Raw genomic sequence first — 16,073 nt, forward strand, 5'->3', positions numbered from 1 at the left:
GAGCTCTTTGATGCATTCGCATCCAAAACGAAAGGCTGCGAGGCAGGCCGCAGTGCAAAATACAGCGGAGACGGAAGTGTGCTTGTGACTCGTATAAACGGAGCGGACATTTCAAAGAGGCAGAAATCGGGTGAATATTGTTAAGCGCGGGACCTGAAACTTGCCGCACGCCGCAGACACTGATCAATAGCGCATGTACGTAAAGAGTACGACAGCTAACGCTTCTCTTCGTGTTTCCAGTGCAAAAGCTGAGACACAGAGAGAAGTGATGCAAAAATGTTCTGTGGATAGTCTTTCACGTGCGCTGAATGCGCGAACACCAACCAACTAGCTCTTACACAAACCCGATCTAACTTACCCTAAGTATCGTAGTTTATCTTTAGCAAAGTATGGAAGCAGTGCTTAAAGTCGTGGGGGAGGGGGGGGTGCGGTTCTACTCAGGGGGTGCATTCTACGCCGGGCGGCCCTGGCCGCTGTATCTTGCAAACCATCTGCGACGGGGACAGAGTCAGTCGCGCGCTATTTTCGCGGCTTAGTTCGCGTTGATGTAAGAAGCAGCACGAAGGTCAATTCGCTCGCTGCTGCTGCCGCGCTTCCTCACTCCAGCGTTTTGACAGCGGGTTTCCTCGGTCATCGAGTGAGATATGCTCATGCTTGCTTGTGCGCGCGTGATACCATGCTTGTTAATTTAGTTAGTATGCCTATGTTTAGAAGTTTACGCGGCCGATAAAACTGCTATCCTTACTTGGTATAGCTTCCCTCTAATTCCTATCGTAATTGATGCTTCGTCTTTCAGGCGAAACTGCGACTTTTTTTTTTCATCCACTTTCATTTCCATTTTTTTATAATTTGTTTAATTCAATTAATAAGTACAACTAATTTTCTACATGCTGTCCTGGATGTCTTTGTTTGCTTCTTATGATATCACTATATATATATATATATATATATATATATATATATATATATATATATATATATATATATATATATATATATATATATATAGTGGAGGGGGACTTTAAGCCCTGGTATGAAGTTGATATCGTCCAAGCAGATGTCTTGCTTAAACTGACGGATCAAGTGACCTTTCTATTCTTCGCCAAGACACTCGTAGTCTGTAAAGGAGGCGCATACATGGTGATCTTAATGCTGAAGAACCCCCGCCTTGACCATCACAGCCCCTTCTAGGGCTAAGTGCGCCCGCGCTTGGCGATACGCCTTCTGTGCGCGCAGCTGATATTTCGTTGAAGCGCCCAATGTGGTTGCTTACTGGCTATATGGTGTTGGGCTGCTAAGCACGAGGTCGCGGGATCGAATTCCGGCCACGGCGGCCTAATTTAGATGGTGGCGAAAGGCGGGAACCTCCGTGTGATTAGGTTTAGGTGCACGTTAAAGAACCCTTGGTGCACGTCCAAATTATTCTGGAGTCCCCCACTACGGCGTGCCTCATAATCAAATCGTGGATTTAGCACGTAGAACCCCCCCCCCACCTATATATATATATATATATATATATATATATATATATATATATATATATATATATATATATATGTGTGTGTGTGTGTGTGTGTGTGTGTGTGTGTGTGTGTGTGTGTGTGTGTGTGTGTGTGTGTGTGTGTATCTTGTGAAGCAGTAACTCAAATGCTAAAGCGACCTGATCAGAAAAAGCAGGCTCACATCGCAGATGTCCCTTCCCTTGGCGCCGGCGCAGATGAGCCCCTGCACCGAGCTACCGTTGTAGCGGCGGCTGCACTCCTCGCTTCGCACCACGTTCACGTACACTTCGTTGGGAGTCGAGCTGATTGGCCCGTCTGCGAGGCACAGTAGGGAACGAACGACTTTCGTAGAACTGGCATCAAGTTGCAGTCAAGTTCTCCGCAAGTATCTATAGCCAGTACTTAAGTGGATATGGCACGACATAAATAGAAATATCGAAACCACTGGAGCTCGCACAGCTCTGAGTGTCTGCTCCTGCTCAATTCCTCAACAACCAGACCCTCAAGACGCTCCTGCTGCAGATCGCACGAGCGCATATGTAAGTTTTTTTTAATCGCTCTCTCTTTCTTTCTTTCCTTTCTTTAAAGGTCTTGTCGTTAATTCCAACTCTTAAAAAAACCAGTGCGGGACATTTCTACGATTAGTGTGAAGTTCAGGATAAACTGCACTAGCCAGGTTTGTGGCGTGATTGTCCAATCCGTAAAATTAGGCTTAGGTATTGGTAGTAGACTCATCACTCTCATCGCGGCCGGATCTGTTCTCTAGGACAGCATGCAAGCACTATATTGTAGCGTTGCGGCGACAGTGAAAAACTAAAACGCTGCCTAAAGTGTGAGTTGCGAACCCAACTCTTTATTTGGCAATCATGTATCCAGGAAGACAACACTCAAGAGTACAACGATAGCGTCGAGCACAGTCATCCGTCGTCGCATCTAAACTCACAGGTAAAGTCTGTCAGCTTTTTACACAGGATGTTTCCCGTAACTTCAGTCGAACATTAAAGATAAGCAAATGCCACGTAGTTGGACTGAACCAAGTTAATTTTGTTTGCCGTCGCTTGGAGATACTCATTATTTTTTGTATTCCACCCAATTACATAATTAGTCTCAATTAATCCATCAATTTCTCAAGTAATATAATTAGATAAAACATGTCAATGAGAAAATTGTAGAGCAACGGGAAATACTCCCGATACAGCTTTCTTTCGATCGATACGTGCTACACGAAAGTGTTTTTCCGAGCATGAAAGAAGCCCGCGAATAGAAGCAAAGTGCGTCGAGCGGCCAGTCGTGCGGCAATTTTGTGTGTATTCTCGGGTTTCTTTCACGCTCGAGAAAACACGACAGATATTTAGATGGATATTAGCGAAGGAGAAGTAGGCAGGGCATAGCTTGAAGGATCAGGTGAAAGGAGCCTGGAACCGCGTGCTAATCCTGCGACACCGATATTATGTTATTTTATTTTATTTTTACATGTGACACCAGCATTTAACTACGTGCAACTCGTGCTTACCTCCGGAATGCTGGAAGTAAGGCGCTGTGAATAATTCTAATGCCCGGAAACAAGAACCCAACGAACTGTTCGGAAATGCTCGGAGATGAGCAATCTTCATTTTTTTCAAGAACGGCAGATTGAGAGAGTTGGTGGTTTTCCGTAATGTTTAAAAAGAGCGCTACTGACACGGAACACAGATAAGAGAATAGGACTCACACGGCGCTGACTTACAACTGCGTTTATTGGAAGAACACGATTGCTTTTTGAAGCCCTACATAAAGCGTGCGCGCATGCTCAATGTCAATAATATAAAAGCACTTGTCATTCCCAAAACATTGCCTCGTGGTCGCGGGTGTGATTAACACCGCTGTCCACCCCTGTTCAACAAACACATTTCCTTCGTGGATAAGGCTACGGAAGGCTGACTAACGCGGCCACTACCTTTTATCCTTATGTGAAATGCTTCCGCCACTTCTCTTGCACTGTTATCAGTGTGAACAAACAAGATTTTTGTGGCATCAAATAACGGTTTACACTCGCATTCGATAGTGCTTTGCCAGGTTTGTAGATTTCTTGCCTAAAGAGTTCTGATGCTCCGATAGCCTCATATTAATGCATCGGCCTGTCTGCCCTATGTACTAACGCCGCAGGACAAGTGGATTATGCAGACGACGGCAATCTTACAGGAGACGGACTTTTTTCCATGGTTTATTTTTACAGCCTGTGTTCTTTCCCGTTCCTTCTCTCTTTGAACGGTTGCTCCCACCTTACCAACTTTATTAGGAGCAGAAGACAAAACTTTGACACCATATCTGGTCACTACTTTTTTTTAAGTCTGTGTGAGAGAGAATGAATTTAGGACATTACCGCTACTTTTTTACTCCTTTCAACCTCCAAACGCGACTTGTAGCAGCGTAGTAGTCCGGTTGAAAGGAGCAAAAAGGAGGGGTAATGCCCTACGTTCATTCTCTCTCTCACATGTGCACAGCCAGTGCGAACTGTCTGTGTTGAACTCTGGCGCTGAGATCGTGCAGTTATCATGAGATCGATGGTTAGTAAATATCGATCAGTAACCATGGGAACGGTGCCTACACATGAATTTGCCCGATCTTCGTTCTCGTAGCTTCAGACATTCTCGTGGCTTTATTACGCACTACCCTTCAACGGCCTTAATTGGCATTAACTTTGAATCAACTCTACTTTTCCAAACGCATAAGGCGATAAGAATCTACGCGCATGCACCGTCAATGCGAATTGTTTGTGTTTATAACGCAATACACATTATTAAAATTAATTAATTTTCGAAGTGACCAAGCCGTTTGAAACCAGAAGGACGAAGCTTATAGGCAAATCCATGTACAAACCATCGCTCTCACACTCGCTGTATCGTCATACTCGCAGCTCCCATAGACACTGGCATCCAGAGCTCAGTCTAGTCAATCTTATAAAACTGTATAAGACGCTCGACGTCCGAAATATTTTCCCTCGCGTCAGTGGCCGCTTGACAAGGTATGCAGCAATCTTCATTGAGGGATGTTCTGTAACATTTCCTCAGCATCGACGTGGGCCCGTGCCATTAGCAGTGCTGCAAGATCGTGCATCTAGCATCCCCCTATAACCTGTAGTCATCCTCATTTATCCAGTCCTTTCCTCTTACCCCTGCGCAAAATAGCAGGCTAGAGCACACTAGCTCAGGCTACCTCTCTGCCTTTTCTTCGATAGAATATGTATGTATGTATGTATGTATGTATGTATGTATGTATGTATGTATGTATGTATGTATGTATGTATGTATGTATGTATGTATGTATGTGTATGTATGTATGTATGTATGTATGTATGTATGTATGTATGTATGTATGTATGTATGTATGTATGTATGTATGTATGTATGTATGTGTGTGTGTGTATGTATGTATGTATGTATGTATGTATGTATGTATGTATGTATGTATGTATGTATGTATGTATGTATGTATGTATGTATGTATGTATGTATGTATGTATGTATGTATGTATGTATGTATGTATGTATGTATGAATGTATGTATTTCATTTCATTTCATTTATTTTTCCCTTAAAGGCCCGAAGGCATTACATAAGGGGGAGCAAAATCAAGGTCAAAGAGAAAGAATGAATTGACAAAAGAGAATAATAACAAAAAAAAAGTATGTAACAGTTGAATGTTCTTGTCACGCGTATACAATGCAAAGTAAAATTCACGGGATTGAAACACGAGAAAAAAAGAAAAAATATATATATATATATGAAACACGCAAATAATACACGAGAAAAATACAGTGAAAAAGGCATCACACGGGAAACAAGTAAAAATAAGAATTAATCAGCTGTTCAGAGTGCCGAATTGAATATGACAGGAACCTTTTGCCCTCATGAAAAATGGTCATTTAGTTTATCCCGGAATGATTTGCGGTTAGTGCATGATGCGATGGTATTTGGCAGGCCATTCCATAGTGCTATCGCGTCCGGAAACAATGATGACTTTAAAGCTAAGGTGCGACAGTTGATGCGTGCGATGCTATGGTCATGGCTTAGGCGGCTAGACGTCCTGTGCGGGGGTTGCAGCTTTTCGTGTCTCGTGTGTGGGTGATAGTAGAAATGATGAAGAAGACAGAGGCGAGATATAATGCGGCGTGACTCGAGTGATGGGATGGCCAGGGAGTGTTTCAGCGCGGTAATACTGGTTTTTCTTGAATAGCATGATGACATAAATCGGACGGCGCGATTCTGCACGGATTCAAGGTCAGCGGCGAGGTACGCTTGTGATGGGTGCCAAATGGATGAGGCATATTCTAGTTTTGGGCGAATGAATGTTATATATGCTAGTTTTTTTATATCGGGGGATGCGGCCTTCAAGTTACGGCGCAGGTATCCGAGTGTGCGAGAGGCTGTAGCGCAGATGTTTTGAACGTGAGTTAGCCATGATAGCGATGGTGTTAGATGGAGGCCAAGATATCTGTAGGATAATGCGGAATCAATGGAAAATGAGCCAATACTGTATTGGTGCAGATTCACGGTGCGTTTTCTGGTGAAAGACATGGATTTGCATTTGTTAATGTTTAAGGAGAGGAGGGATTTATCGCACCAAGAGGAGACAGTGTCAAGATCGGACTGAAGAAAAGATGAATCGCTGGTTGCCCTAATAACTCTGTATATGACGCAATCATCGGCAAAAAGCCGTAATTCCGATTTTATATTGCAAGGGAGGTCATTAATGTAAATTAGGAATAGTAGTGGTGACAGGCCGGCGCCCTGAGGGACTCCCGATGTTACATTGAAAAGAGGAGAGTGGCTATCATTTGTAGAAGTGAACTGCTTGCGCCCTGAAAGAAAATTTTCGATCCAACGGATTAGGTTGACGGGTATTCCTAGTGATGAAAGTTTTTGTAGTAAATGATTGTGTGGGACCCGATCAAATGCTTTGGAGTAATCGAGGAATATAACATCTATTTGGAGGTTGGCATCCATGGATTGGAGCAAATCGTGTATGAACTCTGCAAGCTGGGTTTCACATGAAAGGTGTTTCCTAAAACCATGCTGGTGCGAATAAAAAAAGTTGATAGATTCAAGATGTGTCATTAGGTTTGTGGATATAATGTGTTCGAGTAATTTTGATGGCACACTGGTTAGGGAAATAGGACGGTAATTAGAGGCTAATTTGCGGTCACCGGATTTAAAGACTGGGATGATTTGGGCAATTTTCCAATCATCCGGAACTTCCTCGGATTGTAAAGACTGGGTAAAGATCAGTTGTAGTATTTGAGCCGAAGTCGTTGATGTGTTTTTTAGTAGTTTACTATTGATATGATCACAGCCTGCTGACGACGACAGTTTTAGAGAAGCAATGAGGTTGCTGATACCGTTAGTATCAACCTGGATCATAGGCATCGCCACTGATGAGGATTCTGGTGAAGTTATGGCGGTAGAGTTGCTTACAGGAGAGAACACCGAGACGAAATAGCGGTTCAAAACGCTGGCACACTGATCTGGTTCGACTGGTTCTCCATTAGTTCCCATAAGCGCTATTTGGTTCGGGCGAGACCTAGGGGATAGAATGCGCCAGAATTTGTTGGGATTAGACTGTAGGATTCTATGTAGATCGATGGAAAAGAATTTATTTTTTGCAGCAGCTAAGTTTTCAATGTACGTTTTTGTACATTGATGATATCGGTCCCATGTAGTAGGGGAGTTAGATTTCCTTGCTGATCGATAAAGGCGCTTTTTCTTGTTTAGGAGACGTTTCAGGCTTACGGTAAACCACTCATTGCTATGATCGGACCTAATATTTATTTTTGGAATGTATTTGTTTCTGAGGTTTATCATTGCTGTTTTATATAATTCCCAGTTATGGTTAACTGTTCTGGATAGAAAGACTCGCGGAAATGATCATAAAACCGTGTAAGTTCCGCGTTGACGGCATCGAAGTTCGCTTTATTGTAATTAAAGATTATCTTTTCAGCGGTTGATCTAACTTTCAGCAGTGTTGATATGGAAATGTGTAGAAGTGCATGGTCACTTAGTCCAGGAAGAGCCGTTACACCCTTAATGTCTTCAGGACTGCACGTCAGCAAGAGATCAAGGGTGTTATTCCCTCTCGTCGGAAGTGTTATGGCTTGATGGAGACTGAAATCAAGGGTTAGATCGAGGAATTGCTTGGGCTCACTGGACTGCGATTTACCAGGTACGGTAAGTAGAGGCCAGTTAATCTGGGGGAAATTAAAATCGCCAAATAGAAAAAGAGGTGATTTGGGGAAGTTATCCCTGATATACGCTAAACTACGGTAGAGTGAGTTGATGAAAAATGTCCCACAATCGGGTGGCCGGTAACAAATGCCAATTATAGCTTTCACAGATGAGGTATGAACACAAACCCATGATAATGTATGTATGTATGTATGTATGTATGTATGTATGTATGTATGTATGTATGTATGTATGTATGTATGTATGTATGTATGTATGTATGTATGTATGTATGTATGTATGTATGTATGTATGTATGTATGTATGAAAGTCATGCTCACAGGTGTGCACGCGTCCCCAGCCGGCAACGAGCGTCTTGGTGCCGGGCATGTACCGGTCCGCGGTCTGGGGCAGGCAGATGGGCCGCACGTGGTCGGCACCCCCGTCGGCGGGCGCCACGCCCCTGAGCCGCAGGAGCGCGGCGTCGTAGTACGGGTGCCTGTAGCCCGGGTGCACAAACACGCGACTCACGTTGTGCGCCACGCTGTGCTGCTGCGGCCGGCTCAGGTCGTGCACGCCCAGAAGGACCTGCAGGCGCTCAGGGTGCAACAGCGCCCTGCGAGGACGACGTGTTCGCAGGCTCAACGGGGCGAAAGTTCGAAGCCCACTCCGACCGAAGATGACGCTGTAATCGAGGCTATAAGACTTGTTGCTGCTCGAGTTACTTGCAGCCTAACGGATACATATTAGCGCCAACGCAAGAGGAGAACACATCGAAGAATGCAGAACGGTCGCTAGACTCTCTCTCTATTTTTTTTTTCTTCTTTTTGCAACACACTGACATTACAATATGACTCAACAAACTGCAGCATGACTTGGGTAACAGGATTTATTTGCGTCGTCATCATCATAAGCACCCATCTTTCCGGTTCACTTCATACCTCAACTGTTCTGTACACGGAGTACAGCAGACTAGAAACGAAGCTCCTGCTCCTGACCGCTCCGCCATTTCTCTAACTCATTTTTTTTTCTTTCGCTCCCGAATGCAATTATAACGTGAGAATGACAAGTCGTCGCAGCACGTACTCAATGCATGACCGAAAGTTAACAAGCATAGTCTTGCAACGATTACAGCCTGTTGGTGCGTAGTGAAATAATTCCAACTTCCTTTTGCTCTGACGTAGTAGTTCTGCGGAAACCCGCAAGGTGGAGAGAAGTAATGAATAAAGGGAAAATCAGACATCCACCCGTTCGTAGCAATTGCGACAAAGGAAACCCATACGGGTTCCATACGGAACCCGTATGGGTTTCCTTTGTCGCAATTGCTACGAACGGGTGGATGTCTGATTTTCCCTTTATTCCTTTTGCTCTGTTCATGATGTTGCACCATCTTCAAATCGGTCAAATTCCGTGAACTTAGTATTGACAATTCCGATTTTCCCTCAAACGTCCATGACTGCCCATTCCGGGCATTAACGGAGGAAGATGAATACAGCACCTCCACCAGACAAATGCGACGAAGTTAACAAGCAAGGCCTTGGCAAAACGGTATTACTTTAATAATGATTGTCACCCGAAGAGCTCTCCGAGTGAACAAAGAACGCTCGCTAGCGAGCGTTCCACTGTGCACTTTGTCGTTCTCGTTTCAGTGGCCGGTGGTCGCAGGTGCCAGCCTATCTTGCGTCAATATAAGCGTTCCTGACAGCCGACCCGACGACAACACCGTGGGCGACATCGGGACTCTCGACTCACAACGTCTTCATTCGCGCGAACGCGCACGTCTGCTTGTTCTGAGTACGCAGGCCGACAAGAAACAAGCTGCTGTTCAGCGCGACGACAATGGCAAGTTTCGCTTAAGGCCGCTTACTCATTTCCGATCACCCCTGCTGCCGTCAGCACGTAGCCGTTGCCGATGTAGGCCCCGGACCCGGACAGGTTGCCTTGAAACATGATAGCAGCCTGTGAAAAAAGTGACGCCCATCTGGAAACGCTTAGTGTACTCGGTCCATCTCATTTCTTGTAAGAACCGCCGCAAAAGAACTTTCCGCTGCTCTTCTATTCTCAAGATGTGGTTAGCCATATGCGCGCAGTTGATCTAAGCGGAAGGATCAGTTGAATGACAGCACACATGACATCCCACAATAGTGGTAACATAGGTGTGATCGTTGTTTTAGATAATTTTTAAAGATGGGCCCGTGGCAAATGGCATAATTGTTTTCCCTGAGCTGGATTGCTCGAAGCGGCGCACATTACGCGTACGATAAATCAAAACGTATAATCAACTAATTAGAAAAAACACTAATTATTTTTCAACTGATTACGGCACATATTACGATTTACAGATTGTAGCCGGTTAGTTTGCGAAGCATATAAACTTGGAACAAACTTTGAGGATGGCGCTGGTATTGAGATATGTGCCATCAAACTAGCTGTGAAAATGCACTGTTGTTCCGCTTACTTTAAAAAAAGAAAGGTTTTATGCATTGAAGCACAAAAATAACTGGAACACCCATGTATTTCACCGCACACTTTGGCAATGAATATTTCGAAACTGCAGTCATCCTGAAAATTCATTCTAAGTGGATACGATTTGTAATCTCAACGGCTACAATTCGTAAATTACAATATGTGCCGTAAGATAATTAATGAGAAGTAATTCGTTAATGTTTGTTAATTAGTCGATCATGCATTTCGATTTCTCATTCGAGTAATGTCCACCGATTCGAGTAATCCAGCTCAAGAAATACAATTACGCTATCTGCCACATGCTATTTAAAAAAAAAATTGTGTAGAACTTAAGAATTATCACCCCGTATGTAGAGCAGTCAAAAAATAAATTATGCGGTTTTATGTGCCAAAACCACGAGTCGATTATGAGGCATACCGTAGTGGGGGACTGCGGAAATTTTGACCACCTGGGGTTCTCTAACGTACACCTAAATCTAAGTACACGGGTGTTTTCGCCCCCGTCTAAATGCAACCGCCGCGGACGGGATTCGATCCCGCGACCTCGTGCTTAGCAGCCGAACACCATAGCCACTAAGCAACCACGGTGGGTACATATAGCAGTAGTGTCTATGTAATAAGCAAAGAGATGCCAAGAGCGCCGCCAGCATTCGAAATGATGCCGGGAAAAGCGAGCACTTCTTCTTTTTTTTTTTTTCGTACACGGAATTTCTCCACGTTAGCCTGTTTAGCTGCGAACATGTTTAGCATGTTTAGCTGCGAACACTGACGACTGACGAAAGCGGTATCGATCACTATAATGATGCATGCCGGCACTTACCAGCCATGGAAACTTGTGGGCAAAGACCTGAGAACCGCCGACGATGCGGCCGTGTCCGTAGCGACCAGCCACCCCACAAGCTTTGCGAAAGCAAGAAATGCACGGAAAGCTCCGATTATATATACCACAAAATAGCACACATTTTTATGAGCCGGTGATTGTGCATGAGTCGACTGGTTGTATACACACGCCTGTCCGGACACAGACAATAACGATTTCAGGAAGCACCGATAACATCACCCCTATTCTGTGCGAGCTCTCTGTCATTTTTTTTTTAATCTCGGGTTTTGCATGCCAAAACCACGATATGATTATGAGACACACCGTAGTGGAGTACCCCGGATTAATTTTGACCACCTGGAGTCCTTTAACGTGCACCCAATGCACGGTAGATGGGTGTTTTTGCATTTCGCATTTCGCCCCCATCGAAATGCGACCGCCGCGGCCAGGATTTGCTCCCGCGCGCCCTCGGACATTCTGTGCGACTGTAACTGCTTCATTCCTTGGCGAGACTACGGACGCGTGCTGCACACTTAACCACTGACAATATAAACATTCAAAAGATCAACTGCAATACCAGTCAGAAAGCGAATACAGTCAATGGAAACGTCAAAAGATAGCTGAAGCCCATAGGTGCAGCTATCTCTGTAGCAGCCGTTCAGTTTCGGGCGGGCTGGAGTACGGTTGTTTCCGCGTTTTCCGCTTTGTTTTGCCCACACAGTTCTAGAAATTACAGCAAAACGCCTTTATTTTATGCACCTGCTTGTTTTTGTTTCTCTTTATCTTAACAGAAATTAATTTTGATCGCCTGTGGCGAGTAGCGCAATTTTGCTTCTTAGGCTGGATAACTCCAAGAGAATAATTTTACTCCGCATTAATTTTGACATTACTCCAGATTAATTTTGACCGTCCGGTGTTCTTTAGCGTGCACACAATGCAAGTTGCAAGCGTGTTTTTTTTTTCATTCCGCCCTCATCGGAATGCGGCCATCGCAATGGGGATCGAACCCACGACATCGAGTTCAGGATAGCGCAGCGCCACAGCCACTGCATGGGCCACCGCGGCGGGTATACGGCGAAGCTTGTGCAACAAGCCTTATGCACGACCACGTGGCACCAACGACCCCACAAAGCCCCAAACTCAGTTCCACATCAAGGAGCATTAAAACAACTTGTTCACTTTCTTTTCTGGCCACGAGGGAGTACATTCGTACCAGAAGAAAGGAATGATATGTCAGTTAAGTTAAAACGTAATTAGTATCATAATTGTTAATTTAGTGATTGCTTTAATGAACTTACTACGGGCTTTGCGTTAACTTTCCCGTGCTTTGAAGCAGGATTTCGAAATATCAGGCTCGGCGTATGAGAAACGATAAGTTGAGCTTTGTGGTATTCAGGTTGAGGAAGGAATCCAAAGGATCACACACGAAAATCACGGAGCAATGAACAAGAGGGCGGAGAACTGGTGTTCCGCGATACGAGTCGTAACCAACTATGACGCACAGCTTTCTTCTTCGACTCACAGTTGAGGTTCGGCTTCCTGAGCGGTCTGATGGCGTTGTCCAGCTCCAGGGAGCGAGTGTCGTCGGCCTGGCTGCACAGCCTTCCCTTGGTCACGTTCCGGATGAACTGCGTGTACCTGCTCCGGGCCAACAGCAGCGTGCGTAAGTTCCGGGCGGACGCATGCGCGTTGACAATGTACAAATAATATATAAAGCTTGTGAAATTAAAAGGTCGCAATTTTTTTAAAGCTAAGCGAAACTACATGGGAAACCCCGTGAGATTTTCTCGGTATAAGAAAATTTCGCAGAAATAAATAATTGTTCCCTTTCCCGAACCGCAACGGACTGAAACTTTTCCAGTCGTGAATGTTCCCTACTATACTCGCGGAGAGAGAGAGAGAGAGAGATCGGGGAGGGAGGGAGAGAGAGGGGGGAGGGGGAAGGAGAGAGGTAGGGTTGCGTGGAGGAAAGATGTGCTTTTTCTGTTTCCCTGCAGGGAGCACGGCTCAGCGTAAATGTCGTAGATTTCCGCAGAACGCGTTTCATATGAAGTACAATAACTATGTCCCTTTATCACTTTTGGGAACGAACACTTCGGCAAGCTTCGAAGGTCAAAGCTTTGTGAGAGCGACAGGCTTTGGCAAGCATAACCTAATAAACAACACCAAGTAGCTGGCCACAGATACGAAAATGTTACGTACGCGAGCAGGAGGGGGGGGAGGGGAGTAGATGCACTCAAATAAAAAGAAAAATAGAACTGGAGGCTGTTATTTGTATTGTATATCAAGTTCATTTTCCACAAAAAAAAACATACACACAATGGCCTTCGTGGCCTGACACGCGGAGTATTTTGGCCCCGAACCCAAACCAAGGCTTCTAAGAAGTGGCCGGTTGTCAATCCATGCCAAAGATGCAGTCGTTGATTGTCCCTCTCGCAACTACAGTGGGCACGCACAAAGCACATAATGCATGGTGTACTTAGAGCACTTATAGCTCTACCTCTCATGCCGCGCATACCTTTATAACCGTGAGTATATGTCCCTCTACTTGGAGGAACGTCTGTGCATACTCAAGAGTTGCGCGGTACGAGAGGGTCTATAGCGCACGAAGCCTGCGAGCAGCACTGGCGACGCTCACCTGGACACGCGCGTGTAGATGCCCGGGTATCCCGGCCGACCGCAACCGATGCCCCAGGAGACCACGCCCACCTGCAGCCAGCGACCGTCGGCTCTCCTGAGCATGAGTGGACCGCCGCTGTCGCCCTGTAAAGCGTGAACATGATAGCCGCTATATAGACCATTGCAACGAGAACTCCCTGGGAGTCGTGCACGGAGCACCAGCTCAAAACCGGGCAACGTTTCATGAAACTTGCACCTACCGTAATATGCGCTAGGGTCACCTTAACTTGGTCTGACTGCGTCGCACTCAATCCGGGACACTTGCAGACAAATTCGACGTTCTTCCCAAGAGCGAGCTCGTTTTCAAGCCCCTTTAAGTCTTACGGCCAAGTGGAACATAAACTCGGACATGCTCACGTCTGATTCGCAACCAGCTATAGTCGTCAACGCGTATTTTCCCCGGCAGCGTTGCAAATAGTTTTGCAGCGCATTTCTGCTTATTTGTTTACTGTTACAATCGAACGCAAGAAGGCTTTGACCCATCGAGGTAGCTTGGTGGCTATTGGCGTTGCGCTGCTGAACTCAAGGTCGCGGGTTCGATCGCGGTTGCAGCGGGCACATTTCGATGGGGGCGCATTTCGCTAGGGGCGAAATACAAGAACGCTCGCGTGCCTATATTTAGGTGCACGGTAAAGAACCCCAAGTGGTCAAAAATTAATCCAGGGCCCCCCGCTACGACGTGCGTCATAATCAGATTGTGATTTCGGCACGAAAAAAAAAACTCAGAATTGAATTGAAGGAGACTTTGCTGTCGTTCATTCGCGCCGGCTACCTTTCCTTTTTGTCTGTAAATGTCCGTCACGAGAACGTTAAAAAAAATGACGCCGTGCGATGCATCTCGTAGACGTAGCTGTTGATTTACTTTCTCAATATGATCGTGGGACTTGCAGTGCGTGCAACCCTGGCCCCAGTTTTGAGCACGGCCACGCGCTAAACGTGATCATGCACCCCGTGCCACGCAATCGACAGACCTCCCTCTTAGGAGGGTTTTGGTGCGAGCTAGTTGGTACGGGTCATTCATTTTAAACAGCGCGAAAAAAAAGAACACGGACAAGGAAGAGCACAAGACAGCGCTGGTCCTGTGCTCTTCCTTGTCCGTGTTTCTATTTTTTTTTTTTTTTTGCACTGTTTTTAAAATGAAAGACCTCCCTCATCCGCGTTCACGCTGACCGGTCATAAGCAGTCAATGCGCGCCCTCGTTTCTTGTCTATACCTTATCTGCCAGTGCAAATGAACGCATGCCTTTGCTCTCCCGCTCGAGAACATGCCACCGTTAGTTTTCGCCTATAACGCACCTATACATTAGAAAAAGAGATCGCGCTTACTGCCGCTTTGTTTTTCTCTTATTTTGCATAAACATCGCATATTATGATCCGAATTGTTCGATATAACACTTGGCGCTTTTACTTGCCTGGTTTGTCAAAAAGAAAAGAAAGAAAACGAAGTTCCCTTTGCCTGCGTTCCTCTAAGCGAATGTTTGTCCAAATATGGCAACTATATATGATGCTATATACATTGTCACTTCTGGCGTCTGTACTGCAGCAAACTATGACCTTTGAAATTAATTTCTATTGTTGCCTGGGGGGTGCGATGAGGACATCAAGAAAGGCGCATACGAAGGTAAGGTTACATATTTTAGAATAGACTAGGCAAGTAGCGGTGCCAGTAAAGAGTTATAAATTTAACAATCCGGAGCATAAAATGCGATCGTGCTGTGAAGTTTCAGCTAAACAAATCAGAAGTAGGCGCGAAATTTCTCTCTTTCTTTAAAGTTATTAAGCGAAAAACGCAAGGCGGTGTATATAAGTGAAGCAACCATGCGTGTCGCGGCTCCAGTGCATCCTCAAATTAGAGACAACGAAGGACTGAAGCGTGGGAAGGTGCGCGCCGGCGTATGGACATCCGTGGAAACACCAACATAACAGAAAATAAAACAAAGCGATGCGTTCAAGACTGTATCCGAAGCAACGTACGTTTTGCTCCGGTCGACCATTCGCTAATGCTATACAGGAGACCTACAGTGGACGTACTTGGCAGGTGTCCTCCTTGTTTCCGCCCGCACAGAGGTTGGTGTCGAGGATGTCTTCACCCAGCCGCTCCTTGCACAACGCCAGGCTCATGATAGGGATCTTGGCCAGTTTCAGCACGTCGCTCGTCTGGCTCACTGCGCGTGCAAAATATATACGGTCGCCAGGCAAACGGGAAGCTTAAGAGTGAGTTGTATACATGACGTCCGTGGTGTGCCGTGTTGAAAGGTAATCAACATTAACAATGTCTGTATAGTTGTTCGCCAAACCCGGAAGCACGCATGGAATGTAGCGCTCCCTCTCACGCTGCCAAAGAACACATTGCTCTTTCAAACTATTACGTTATGCGAGATGGGCCTCGCCTAACCTTAAGACTGGAC

The 16,073-nt window shown here is 45.4% G+C and overlaps 1 protein-coding gene across 1 annotated transcript in view; it reads right to left on the reverse strand.

Moving 5' to 3' along the window:
• The window catches only part of LOC126536872 (transmembrane protease serine 9-like), a 41,012-nt gene that overhangs the window by 1,613 nt on the left and 23,326 nt on the right, over positions 1-16,073 (reverse strand). Inside the window, exons 6-12 of the mRNA XM_050183902.3 lie at positions 15,697-15,830; positions 13,626-13,750; positions 12,510-12,625; positions 10,988-11,067; positions 9,569-9,660; positions 8,043-8,317; positions 1,684-1,817 (exon numbers count right to left, since the gene is read on the reverse strand). Of these exons, the coding sequence (XP_050039859.1) occupies positions 1,684-1,817; positions 8,043-8,317; positions 9,569-9,660; positions 10,988-11,067; positions 12,510-12,625; positions 13,626-13,750; positions 15,697-15,830 (956 nt within the window). The remainder of the gene's footprint in view (positions 1-1,683; positions 1,818-8,042; positions 8,318-9,568; positions 9,661-10,987; positions 11,068-12,509; positions 12,626-13,625; positions 13,751-15,696; positions 15,831-16,073) is intronic.

The sequence above is a fragment of the Dermacentor andersoni genome, chromosome 4 (assembly GCF_023375885.2).
Source record: "Dermacentor andersoni chromosome 4, qqDerAnde1_hic_scaffold, whole genome shotgun sequence".
NCBI lineage: Eukaryota > Metazoa > Arthropoda > Arachnida > Ixodida > Ixodidae > Dermacentor > Dermacentor andersoni.